The sequence below is a fragment of the Jaculus jaculus genome, chromosome 10 (assembly GCF_020740685.1).
Source record: "Jaculus jaculus isolate mJacJac1 chromosome 10, mJacJac1.mat.Y.cur, whole genome shotgun sequence".
In the NCBI taxonomy this organism is placed as follows: domain Eukaryota; kingdom Metazoa; phylum Chordata; class Mammalia; order Rodentia; family Dipodidae; genus Jaculus; species Jaculus jaculus.
In genome coordinates, this window is record NC_059111.1 from 24,353,736 (window position 1) to 24,367,718 (window position 13,983).

At 42.8% G+C, this 13,983-nt stretch overlaps 1 protein-coding gene across 2 annotated transcripts in view; it reads left to right on the forward strand.

Annotated features, from left to right (window-relative positions):
* Positions 1-13,983, forward strand: part of Scaper (S-phase cyclin A associated protein in the ER) — a 424,329-nt gene that overhangs the window by 378,980 nt on the left and 31,366 nt on the right. For both annotated transcript variants that reach the window (XM_004660424.2, XM_004660425.2), the window contains exons 28-29: positions 5,147-5,384; positions 13,739-13,888. In XM_004660424.2, the coding sequence (XP_004660481.2) occupies positions 5,147-5,384; positions 13,739-13,888 (388 nt within the window). The remainder of the gene's footprint in view (positions 1-5,146; positions 5,385-13,738; positions 13,889-13,983) is intronic.

A 13,983-nucleotide genomic window follows, 5' to 3' on the forward strand; every position in this document is an offset into this window, starting at 1 on the left:
ACATGCATCTAGAGTTTCTTTGCAGTGGCTGGAGACCCTGGTGTGTCCATTCTCTCTCTCCTTCTCCATACATTTTTTTCCTAACCATGTCTACTGCTCTTCCATTAACATATCACATCTGACATACTGTATATTACATATAATAAAATTGCTATTTTATTTTTGTCTCCCAGTACTAAAATGTGAATTCTAGTACCTACCGTCAATAAATATTTTTACCATCAATAAATATTTGTTGAAGGAATGAACCATGAATGAATAGACCCACTATGGTAGGCAGAATAATGACCCTCAGAAGATATCTGTGTCCTAATCCCCAAAACCTATGAATATTAGCTTGCATGCAAAAGGAACTTTGCAGATATGATAAGAATCTTAAAATGAGATTATCCTGGATTACATAGGTAGACCTAAGTAATCACAAGGTCTTTAAGAGGGAGGCTGGAAAATAGTGTGTTAAAGATTTGAAGACACTGTGCTGCTGGCTTTGAAGACAGAGTAAGGAGCTAGAATCCAAGGAGTGCACATGCCAGTTCTGAGCTGTAACCTCCTCTAGAGTAGGCCCAGGCCTCCCTTTCCCTCTCAATCCCCAGCGCTCATTGTTCCTGGAGCACAGCTGCGTTGGGATTTTGAACAGGATGTCATTCCTTTTTGTGCTCACCACAGAGCCTGGTAGATGATGATGTCACTGGATACAGTTTGACTTTTATGGAATATCCCAAAATATAAGAGCCTAAAAGCTGAAATGCTGCTGAGAAATAATTCACTTATTGCACAGTGAAGTTTTCATTCATCATCAGGGCAGATGATAACTTAATCCTACCCACTTGAACACTGTGTAGACCTTTGAGGGTAGTTGGGCTAAAATGGCACATTCTTAAAAGAATGCCTTGAATTTTAGAACTAAATGTATGAGCAAAAGTGAGATCCAAGAAGCTGTGAAAACAGGTATATAGAAGATTAGCAGCCCTAAAGTAGACCAGAGTAAACATTGCAAGTCAAAAATGGAGACCAGGGAAATGAGAAGAAACAAACTCAGAGCAAATGGGAGAAGGGATCATGGAGTGTAGACCTGCCCCTCCCTTGCAGTTTTGTAGGCCAACCAAGGCCTGATATATAAGTAGCTTGTAATTGCAAAGATGGAATGCATGACACTTGTATAAACCACTGATTTGATTCTTTTTCATTATTTATTTTATTTGATTCTTTTCTGGCCTACCTGTGCTATCCTATAAGGTGAGTTGGGTTTCAGGTGCTATATACAGCAGTATTGATGGCCCAGTCATAGTTTTTCTTAATCAAATCTAGGTTTTTAAAATTTATTTATTCATTTGAGAGAGAAAGAGAAAAAGAGAGACAGAGAGAGAGAACAGGTATGCCAGGGCCTCTAGCCACTGCAAACAAATTCCAGACACATGTGGTACCTTCTGTATCTGGCTTACGTGGGTCCTGGAGAATTGAGCGTGGGTCCTTAGGCTTCGCAGGCCAAGTGCCTTAACTACTGAGCCATCTCTCCAGCCCCCCCAAATCTAGTTTTATTGAATAAAAATGAATACCCCAGGCTGGAGAGATTGCTTAATGGTTAAAGCACATGCCTTGCAAAGTCTAAGGACCCAGGTTCAATTCCCCAGTACCCATATAAGCCAGATGCACAAGGTGGCACATGCATTTGTGGAGTTCATTTACAGTTGCTGGAGGCCCTGGCACACCAATTCTCCCTCCCTCCCTCCCTTCCTCTACCTCCCTTTCTATCTCTCTCTCAAATAAGTAAAATAAAATTAAAAAAAATGAATATTCCACTAAGATCTGCAGCCCTGGTGTCCAAATAAAAACACCTTGAAATCCCCAGCCATATCAATAATATCTTAGTGTAGCATACACAATTTCAGGTTTGAGTTTTTTACATTTCCATGGACTTTTTAAGAAAACTTTATGACTTATGCCTGATATGAATAAGGCCTTTTACCTTTTTTATTATAAACATTTAGGTTAGAGTGATTATAGCTGACAGTTAAGACCCAAGAGGAGCCAGTAGCCTGTTCATGGACAAATTATCTGTATTTCAGGCTAACTTGAAAGTAAACACTGTCTGAATTCTCTTCAGGTTTGCGTTAGTCCTGTGGAGGCCAAGAACAGAGTACAAGCCCCCCCCCCCCCCGCCCCCGTGGCCTTGTTCTCCCTGAAGCAGTAGTATATGCATTTGTAAACCATTTCCACCTCTGAGCTCTTGGATGCTTAGTTGATTTTCCCCAATCAGCACTTTCACTTCATTGGAACATTTGCACACCTGAGGTCATGCTGTTTTATAATCTGTCAGATTCGTGTTTTCCAAAATAATGGTGTAAGAGAGGACCTTCCATTCTTTTGGGGGGGGGCATTTATTCTTCAGAAGAGGTAAAATAGTGAATCCATATCATTTAATAAATGCACAAAAAGTTGAATATTACAAGTGTCTTCAGTGATAAAGCTATGTTCCTGAATATCCACATCAGGATATATTCTAATGCTGCTTAAAAGCAGCAGGCACAGTCAAGGGGAAGTCAGAATCGGAATCACAGAGCAGTTAAACTTTGGCTCCAGCAATGGTGTCACTCATTCCCAAGGTTCTGAAAGCCTATTAGAAATTAGCTTTGAGGAGAAATATCTTTTTGACTTGTCTGGTTCTAAAAGGCAGTCAATTTTATACAAACACGGTTCCCTTTTAAAACCTATATAATAACCGGAGACACATTAGTCTCTTCTCATGTCTCTAGCTGAGGTCTGACCCCTAATTCTTTTGGTCTTAATGGAAGTAAGGGCCATTGACATTAGCTAACAGAAGTTTGCAAAAAGGTCCAGATGTGCCTATAATCAAGTAAGTTCCCTTTCTGAAGCTTACATTTTTATTGATTTTCATATGACAAAAATACTTCCTTATGACACAAAATTGCAGTGCACTGTATATGTACCTTAACTGTTTTCAGTTAGTTGAAACTTTTGACTAAAGCAAGGATTGAAAGGAAAATGATGGATCACATTCTGTTTGGCCTGGGTGTTTGAGAGTGAAAAGCCTGGCACAGAACCCTGCCTCTGCTGCTGGCAAATCTCTATGATGTAAAGCAGCTCAGTGATCTGCGTAAGTCTTAGTTACAACATGTGTAAACAGGAACAATTGCACCTTCCCTACAATAATGAAAAGTAATAGGAATGAGATGAGCCAAAAATGTGAATGTGCCTAGAACACCGTGCCGTATTTCATTCATAAGAGCTTCTTTCATGAGAACAGAACAAGGTGTACAGGGAAGTCAGAGGTGTTCTTAGCAATATCAAAAGTAGAATATATCCAAAACATAATTATTAGCTAGCATTATGGATAAAACTCTACTTTGATGCAACTCCCAAATTCAAATTAATAAAATTGTCCCACAGAGAAAAATAATTTAAGAGTTGAAGAATGTATACAGTTGACTAGGAAACTCACAAACCAGGCATCATTCTTAATTTAATTAGTGGTATCTCTTTGAATGATTCTAAGCAAAATACTGAAGTAGTCATATATCTTTTATATATATATATTTTTTTTTTTTTTTTTTTTTTGAGGTAGGGTTTCACTCTAGCTCAGGCTGACCTGGAATTCACTATGTAGTCTCAGGGTGGCCTCGAACTGATGGGGATCCTCTACTCCTGCCTCCCGAGTGCTGGGATTAAAGGCATGCACCACCACACCCAGCCTTTTTTGGTTTTTTTGAGGTAGGGTTTCACTGTAGTCCAGGCTGACCCAGAATTCACTATGTCATCTCAGGGTGGCCTCGAACTCTTGGCAATCCTCCTACCTCCATGCCCGGCTTTAATCATAGATCTTTAATGCCTCACTACTATTCCAGATTCCAGCTAGAAGGCATGACAAGTAGTAGAGAAGACCTGCATCCGTGTTAAGAGCTAGGGAAGGGCAACAGAGCGCAATGGTAACACCATCACCTCTGCTGGGTATTGTATCATCGCACGGGTTCAGTGAAAGGAAGATGTTGAGCTGAGCCTCACAACTTCCCACCTGAGAGAAACAGCCTTCCATTTCTGTGAAGAAAGGTGGTGCCTTGGCCCACTGGGATCAGCTCCGGAACTTGGGGGTTTGTTTAGGCAATAGCTAGAGCTGTCTGTCGCAGCTGCAGGCCTGGCACCGTCTCTCATTCAGACCTTGGAGAGAAAACTGAGAACCTCTTTCTGTGCATATTAGCAAAGCACCTCTCTGTCCATCTCATTAGCTGAGTATGACATGGACTATCCCTGAACTGTGCTGAACAGCCAGGGAAACCCTGGGCCTGGACACCCTTGAGCTAGAGCAGACTAGGAAGAAGTTATCTGAAACATATTGGCAATGAGTTAGGAAGTGTTTCTAGGAGGGAAAAACGGGTAAGTGAATGTTTGGCCACGTGTGCTTTGCTTGCCTGCCTTTCGGACCCATATGCTTTGTGTGCACCTTAGTTCAGGAGGGAGGCTGATTCAACAGAATCTTGCTGCTTTCTGTTGATTTTACAAATCATTTACCAACAACTTGACTCTTCTGCCTCATCCACAAAACTCTTCATCTCAGTTGCTAAGCTGACTTCACATTGGTATCTATATAGATTTAATGAGCTAGATATTGGGACTCTGGCCCTCATAACCTGGCCCACTAATACTCTTTGATACTGGAACAGTGCCTACAAAACACTTGGAGGGTTAGCCCTACCCAAACAAAGACTGCATGTTTTTAAGGCCCCTTGTTTTCCTGGGAGTTGCCTCTCCTGACAAGATTCTCTTTGTATATTCAGAAAAGGAAACTAAAATGTTTGGGGTCTCTGAGGCTGAAAGCTCTCATCGACCCTATGCCCAGACACAGGCATTAAACAAAGTGGGGCCTCCGAGGCTGCCGAATGAGAGGAGGGTGGTCGCACCTCAGTACTGACTATCCTGTGCTTGGTTGCCCCTGCTGCAGCAGCCTGCTCTCCCCTGGGAAGGAGAGGGAAGCCACAGTATATCATTTGTTCCTAGAGGGTTCTTGTTACCACATTACACAACTCAGATGGTTTGCTTTTAACGGTCTGCTTGTCTTGTTCCATTTGACCTATAAAAATGCTAACATCCTTTAACCAGATTTCTTTCAAAGAGTTGAATGTTTCTTTGTCAGGTCCTACAGCGTATTTGACAATAATCACCAGGATCCCACAGGGCTGACAGCTGCTCTTCAGGCCACAGACCTGGCTGGAGTTCTACACATGCTCTACTGCGTCCTCTTCCATGGCACCATCTCGGACCCCAGCACTGCCAGCCCCAAGGAGAGTTACACACAGAACACCATCCAAGTAGCCATTCAGAGTTTACGTTTCTTCAACAGCTTTGCGGCTCTTAATCTGCCTGTTTTTCAGGTACTAAGCTTTGGTTCATGTTGATACTAACAAAAAGTCAATATTTTAACGTATATATGATGTGTGGTTCTCCTCTGGGAAGCAGACATAGAAATAAGCTATAATAAGTAGAATTATAAAACATACATTCCATATACTAATCTACTGTCTTCTAAACACTGTAGGTATCTCCCTTGTGAGTGAGGTAGCACAGGAACCTGAGGCTTCCTCTGAGTGATGGATAGAATAGCTGGTTTCATCTGAGTGCTTATTTACAATGCACAATGTACTGGTACACTGTTAATCCTAGTGAGAAGGCCCAGAAAACTGGAAACTGGGAGGTAGTTTTTAGATCCTTGCTTTCTCTTAATCTTCCGTGATAAGGGAAATCACTTTATTTAAACCTAGATGATGGGTAGTATAGTGGTTTGATTCAGGTGTCCCCTATAAACTAAGGTGTTCTGAATGCCAGGTTCCCAGCTGATGGAGATTTGAGAATTAATGCCTTCTGAAGGCAGTGGATTATTGGGGGCAGGCTTATGGGTATTATAGCCAGTTTCCCCTTGCCAGTGTTGGGCACACTCTCTTGTTGCTATTATCCATCTAATGTTGGCCAGGGGGTAATATCCACCCTGTGCTCATGCCATCATTTTCCCCTGCCATCATGGAGCTTCCCCTCAAGTCTATAAGTCAAAATAAACCCCCCTTTTCCCCAAAAGCTGCTCTTGATTTCTGCCAGTAATGAGAACCTGACTGTAGCAGTAATGTTGATACTGAGAGTGGGGTTGCTGCTAGACACCTAACTGTGTGGCTTTTGTCTTTTGGAGCTGATTCTCAAGAGGATTGTGGGAGGATTTGAAACCTTGGCCTAAGAGACACATTGCAGTGCTATAAGTACAGTTTGATGGACTGTTCTTATCACAGTAGAAAGACCTGAATGCAGTAAGAACTATGGACTCTGAGGTTTGCCTTATGAGGGTAAGGAAGAGCTTTGCCTGGTCTGGGCTAGAAGCCGTTTGTGTGAGAGGCTTGCTGTTACACCTGTGTCCTGAGAACTTGTGCAGTATTGCTTTGCATAGAAATGGACTGGTGGGAGCAGAGGGATATGACACAGAAAGAAATCTTTAGGCCAAAACTGCTTCCTGTTCAGCTGCAGTAGAGAGATTGCAACCATTGAGATTGGGACAGCTGACCTGCATTGGGACAACAGAAAGAATGCAGTCTTTTAAAGGGGGCCTGAATGCTGAAAGAGTGTCCTGTTCTTCAAAGTCTGCTTTATACCCCCTTGGATTAACAAATTGGCATCCTACGTGGTATTGTGGAGTATAAGAAAATGCAGGAAAGAGAGGGTCATTGAGTTTGCAATGCAGTCTTTTGTTTTGGAAATGGCCGTGAGCAGTGTGAAGCAGGTATTCTAGATGCCTGATAGAGCCATGAGGATGGACTGTGGGTTGCAGTGGAGACCTAGTGGAGATGCCAGGACCATGAGATGGATGTTAAGGAAAGCTGCCAGCCCCAGTGGAGTTTTCCAGGACTGTGAGTAGCCTGGCTGAATTGGAACTCCAGAGTCTTGTTGCTGGTTAGAATTATCAGACTTGGAGACTTGTCATTGGCTAAAGTTGTTGGACTTGGAGCTACAGAGTTTGATGTTTGCCTTGTTTTAAATCTTGTATTGGCTGAATATTTCTTTGCTATGCCCAATGCCATCTTCTGCAGTGTGAATGTTTATTCCATTATGGGTTTGGGGGGGGGGATTTTTGATCACATAAAAGACCTTGGACTATGGGGATATTTGTAAATCATTAGGATTAATAAAGATATGGGGACTTTTAAAGTTGGGCTAAATGCATTTTATTTTACAACATGTATGGTTATCAGTTTATGGTGGGGCTGGGGGCAGAATATGGTGCTTTGATCCAGGTGTTCCCCATAAACTTAGGTGTTCTGAATGCTAGGTTCCCAGCTGGTAGAGATTTGGGAATTAATGCCTTCTGGAGGTAGTGTATTGTTGGAGGCATGTTTATGGGTATTATAGTCAGTTTCCCCTTCCAGTGTAGAGCATACACTCTTCTTGCTTTTTCCATCTTATGTTGGCCAGAGGGTGATGTCCACATTCTGCTCATGTCATCATTTTCCCCTGCCATCATGGAGCTTCCCCTTGAGTCTGTAAGCCAAAATAAACCTTTTTTTTCCCAAAAGCTGCCCTTGGTCGAGTGATTTCTGCCAGCAATGCAAGCCTGACTGCAACAGGCAGACTACAGATTCCATACCCTGAGGGCAAAATTAAGTCCTCTGATTTCCATGTTGTTTTTAGATAGATCACACGGGTAACCACATAAAAATATTACTGTGCCCATTTTATAGATAGAGAAATAGGCAAATAAATAATTTGCCTAAGGTTACATGTGGCTCAACCAAGACCAGTCATCTATGACTCTTCATGTGTCTGAAATTCAAGCTCTGCTATAGTAGTACTTACAAGCTTTCTGCGTGACTTCTTTAGATAAAAGTATTATCATCCCATCAACTTTTAAATATTACAGAAACTAATGGTTTCTTATCTAAACAGAACAAAAATTGATAAATTATTGTGATTGATATGACTCTCTAGATGATTTAACTGATTTGTGTCCAAAGTAAAGTGCATTTATAATTAAATGTGCAAACCCCTATAAATTAAGTTTTTATAGCTAAGGAAAGAAAAATTGCTTTATACTGTAACATCAGACTGTCAGCTTAGAAAAAAGACTTTTTTCGTGTAGGAAATTTAATTTTCAAAAACATTGAACCTTTGGAGCAGAGCAAGCCCCAAGGAGTAGACTTTCTCTTTCAGTTTATTAACTGTCAAGTGATTTCATTAAAAAGGAACAAACTTGGCAGATGATGAACCCATAATTTAGATGAATTACTCTGCTAAGAGGGAAAAAGATTATAGAGATAGAACGTGTGAAGATAGCGGTCTTGGCTATCCTGAGACAAAGGAAAGATTTCTGTTTTGTAACTAATGATGCGTGTACTTATTTAACTAATGTCTTCCTGTGATTCTCTTAAGTAAAAAGAGACTGAGTAAGTGGTATCATTGGATCTTATGTTTTGAAACTTTGTAGAGTTGCTTTATCCATTAAAAGAACAGAAATCTCTCCCACAGGGTTAAGGCATTTCTGTTTGCAAAGCAGTTGAGCTAGCCTCGGTGGTGACTACATGACGCGTAGTTGTGGTTTTGAAGCCACACCTGAAAATGGAGACATCAGCTCCAGAAAATGTCAGGGATTCTTGCTTCTGGTTACACAAAACACTTGTTTCTTGTGAAAACCCAAGACTGTGTGTTCCATCTGGAAACAACATGGAAATCAGAGGACCCTAATTTTGTCCTCAAGACATGGAGTCTGACATTCTACACATCAGCTAGGTCCAAGTGAAGTGATTTTATTGTTGCCAAAAATTATGTAAAGGCAGATATCTAAAAACTGTCTCTTAGCTTCCAGTTTTCTGGGTCTTTTGTGAGGATTAATACTGTCCCAGGACATTCTGCATCATAAGCAGGCACCTAGATGAAGTCAGCCATTCCATCCATCACTCTGAGGAAACCTCGGGTCCCTGTGTGGCCTCTCTCACAGGGGAGCACCACTGACCTCCGACTGGCCCTGCTCCTGGGTGGCCTTAGTCACAATGGCCAGTAATGTTAGAAAACTCGAAAGCTTATTTCTGGAACCCTTCATATCTTCCCACAATAAATCCAAGATTTCTCCTTTCCAGTTCCTTGCCATATCTCCTACTAGAGCATGTTTTCCAAAAATACTAAGCAAACAGCACCCGAGTGGCTGAAGAGCGGCGCTTTCATGACGGACGCTTGGCCACTCGCATGGAAGAGCCGTGCTCAGCGGCCTTCACGGCTCTCCACACCTTCACTTGCTTCTCTTTGCAACACAGCTCCTATTTTTTCCTTATCTCTTTCCTGCCTAGTGTTTCTTCCTTTTTGTCTCCATTCTGCCCCTCCTCTCTTCTCTGATTTCAGTTAATATTGCTCTCTCTCATCTCTTCCCTGCCATAGCTCGTAGGTCCCTTTAACCTCACCCAGAGCACAGATCAGGAAAGCCTGCAAGGATCATTTTGGTGCTGCGATCAGCTCTTGTTTCTGCCTGACTCTTCATTACCATCTGAGATGACCCAGATGGCCAGAAGCTCTAGCATCAGGGCCCTTTAATAAGATTTTCCAATGATTACCTTATTATTTCCAGTTAACTTCATGCATTTAAAAAAACTTAATTGGGCAAGCAAACAATGCGATGAGTATTGTGATCACAGGTTCTCTGAGTTCAAACTTCAGATAGGGTGAGGGGATAAAGTGCTTGTTGTGTGCAAGTATGAGTGGCCAAGCTTGGGTCCCCAGGTCCCACATCAAAGGCAGAAGCTCAAGCAGACTTCTGTAATTCCAGCACACCATGGGAAGTGGAGACAGGAGAGTTTCTTGAAAGCTCTCGGGCTAGTTAATCTAGCAAACACAACAATGAACAAAGACCCTGCCTCAAATGAGGTGGAGGGCGAGAAGCAGCTCTTTAAGCTGTCTGCCGGCCTTCATATACATGCTATGGCACAATTACACCTGAGGCAGGAAGATCAGGAGTTCAAGGCCAGCCTTAGCTATACAATGAACTAAAGGCCAGACTCCACTGTATAAGACTCTGTCTTTTTAAAAAAGTGAAGGGGGAGGGTGCTTAGGAGATGACTTGATGGATAAAACACTTGACACACAAGCATGTGTACCTGAATTCAAATTCCGACAGCAGGGCTGGAGAGATGGCTTAGTGGTTAAGCGCTTGCCTGTGAAGCCTAAGGACCCTGGTTCAAGGCTCAATTCCCCAGGACCCATGGTAGCCAGATGCACAAGGAGGCGCATGCGTCTGGAGTTCGTTTGCAGTGGATGGAGGCCCTGATGTGCCCATTCTCAATCTCTCTCTCCCCCACCCCGTCTGTTGCTCTCAAATAAATAAGTAAAAATGAACAAAGAAAAAAAATTCCGACAGCAGGCATAAAACCTGGAGGCTGTGGCAGGCTTTGGTACATCCAGCACAACCTACAGTGGAGAGGCAAAAATGGGGTAATCTAGAAGCTCATGAACCACTTGGCCTGGCTGTGCTGTGGTAAATAATGAGAGACCGAGGTAGAAGGCCAGAACTAACACCCCAAAAACTGTCCTGTGACCCCCAACATGCGCTAACATGGACAGACAAACACACACACACACACACACACACACACACACACACACACACACACACACAGAGAGAGACAGAGAGAGAAAGAAAATATTATATTGATTGAGTTAGTCATAAGCCTTCCCTATTGAGTCTTAGGCTCCACCTTTCGGTGGGAGAACTGTCAAAGATCTGAAGCTGTCTGTACAACTGCCACACTCTATTTAGCATGCTAAGGTGGCACATCTATCCACGCGGCCACCACTGATAATCAGGCATGCAGTGTTCCAATAAGAAGTGTGTGCAGTCCACAGCAATGAGTGGGCTTGGGAAGAAAAGAACTATTCTTACAATTGATGTGGTCAGAGAAACTCACGTTCTGTAGTTCAGCAAGACAACTGCATGTCAAAGTAGAGATGGAACTGTAAAGGACAGAGTAAAATATTGTAGGTGGAAAGAAGGGAGGTGTGCATCTGAGAATGGGTCTGACTTAAGAAAAATCTAACAGACTCTAAAAGGCCAAGAGGAACCAAAGAAGACAATTGACATAAGATAGATGGGCTGAACTGCTAAGGAAGGGGGAGACAAGATTATGTGAGGCGTGGTGATGATTTGTCCTGGCCCCCGTGCACCATGAAAATGCAAACCTGGATCTGGAGCCAGTCTGACCCCACTGGTCTATCACACCATCTCCTCAAATTGTATGATGTTAGATAAGCCATCTGAGCCTTCAAGGTTCCGTACCTCCATCTTTAAAGCAGGTTAGAAACACGTGCCTCGCAAGACTGATGATCAGACAAGATTACATAATGGCACTGTGCTAGCCAGCACGTAGTAGGCAGTCAGGATATGTAAACTGACTCAGCCTGTGAGGATGAAGAGGTTATCTAGACCCAGTGGCAGATGCTGAGTTGGAAAGTGCCGAATACAACATTTATGCCTCTCTTCCTTTCTTCAAAAACACACCTGTGTGCTTGCTTTGTGTGATAACCTATCATGTGGTAACAATAAAAGGGTGATCCATCAGAACTCTTTCTTTGCTGGCTCCATGGTGTACCAATAAGACTGCCAAAATATTTTCTTCTTTCAGCAAGAACCTGATTTTACTGTGAAATCATTTTGACACAGATGGCCTTGAGATCGGGGATATTGTATATTACATTCTCAGTGACAATTTTTACAATTGAAGGTGGTCTCAAGAAACAAATCAATGTACTGACTTGGCCATTAATTATGGCTAAAAAGGAAATATAGTTTCCTTGAAAAATTGGTTTAATTTTTATATTCAAACATACATGCCCCTTGACCTGCTCTTATCAGTGAAGGTTAAACAGAGGGCACTAGGTCATAACATGCTGGACGCAACTAATTAAATAAAGGCTGGGCTGAGAAGGTGTCACTACTTGATTTAAAGGAGCAAAGCCCTCCCGAAGTCTCTTTGGGGCTTGAAAAACATTGGGGGTAGGGGCTGAGTCACTGAGACTAAGGCAGAAGACATTCCTAAAATTGAGCAGTCATTTTGTTTCGGCAATGCCCACTTGAAGACTGTTTCACCCATTGTTAGGCAAAGTTAATTCACTGAAATGTCCATGCTGTGGCCTGTCTGACCTGGATTCAAACCCGACAAGACCTCAAATAAAGAGATGAGTTTAACATGCCGCCTTTCCCACAGGCCAGCAGCAGTGCCTCATTCCAGTGCGGGCTGCGAGGGTGCTCTGTGGGCTTCGCCTCTCCCCTTTGCCCTCCTGTCGCTCTGTCTGTTTGACATGTTTATTAAATAGAAGCTTCAGGCTGCACAGGCAGACTCAGACTCTCCTCCTGAGTCGCCCACCGCTGACAGCCCTTGGCCTGTCTGGAGAAAGGATCCCAGAAGCCTTACAGTTGAGGGGCTCCACAGTTTGAGAGGAGGATTTCTTGTTTTGGTTTGTTTTTTAACATTCTTTTGGGAGCCTTTGGCTTAGAGAGCTATTTATTTGAATAATAATTAGTTCTTATTTATGCTTCTTTTTTGTTTGAACATAAGTGACTAATTAGAAATATGTTTATCTCTGTGTACAAGGCTGGGGACATAGCCCAGTGATGGAGTACCTTCCTAGCATGTATAAGGCCAGGTTCAATCACTAGCACCTACTACAAAAAAAAAAAAAAAAAAAAAGTCTTCTCTGTGTTAGAAAATACATTCGCCAGGAGAAAAAAAATGTTGGAAATTAACTAAGTGGTGCATTTACAGGTAAATTTTAATATTTTATACTTTTATAAATTTTATACAACAAAATATTGGTGTAATAAGAAAAACTGTTATTAAAAATGGAATAAATACCAGGCATGTTGGTGCATGCCTTTAATCCCAGCACTCAGGAGGCAGAGGTCGGAGGATCGCTGCAAGTCCTAGACCACCCTGAAATGACAGAGCGAGGTCCAGGTCAGCCTGGGCTAGAGTGAGACCTTGCTTCAAAAAACAAAACAAAAAAATGGAATAAACAAGCCAGGTATGGTAGCACATGCCTTTAATACCAGCATTTGTAAGGTTGAGGTAAGAGGATCTCTGTGAGTTCGATACCAGCCTGGGGCTATAAAGCAAGTTCCAGGTCAGCCTGGGCTAGAATGAAATGCTACCTCAAAAAAAAAAAAAAAAAGAGAGAGAGAGAGAGAGAGGGCTGGAGAGATGGCTTAGCGGTTAAGCGCTTGCCTGTGAAGCCTAAGGACCCCGGTTCGAGGCTTGGTTCCCCAGGTCCCACGTTAGCCAGATGCACAAGGGGGCGCACGCGTCTGGAGTTCGTTTGCAGAGGCTAGAAGCCCTGGTGCGCCCATTCTCTCTCTCTCCCTCTATCTGTCTTTCTCTCTGTGTCTGTCGCTCTCAAATAAATAAATAAATAAATAATTTTTTAAAAAAAGAGAGAGAGAGAGAGAGAGAATAACTACTTTTGACAGATGTCTTGGCCCATGTATTGTGGGCATTTGGTCTGCTATGTTCTGTTTTCTGTTCTTCAGGTTAAATGTTACATTTATTATGAATCATTAGAGAAAGCACCCCTGAACTGACTGTCGCCCATAGTTCCGTAGAAATGTCAGGCTCTTCCAGCCCCATAGCAGAGAGTTCACAGGGCTCCGTCTTACTGGGTGATTTGCAGTCCTGGCTTTCCCTGGACTGGGGATTTCTAACAGTTCTTGTCTTTGTAGTCTGTTGTAGGGGCAGAGGGCTTGTCCCTTGCATTCAGACACATGGCCAGCTCCCTACTGGGCCACTGCAGTCAAGTGTCCTGTGAAAGTCTCCTCCATGAGGTCGTCGTCTGTGTGGGCTACTTCACTGTCAACCACCCAGATAACCAGGTAAGAGGCCCCAAACAGTACCTTAGGCTGCTCCCCAGCACAGGGAATGGGAGATAAGGCAGGCTAGCATGATGGAACCCATTTGTCCTGTGTGA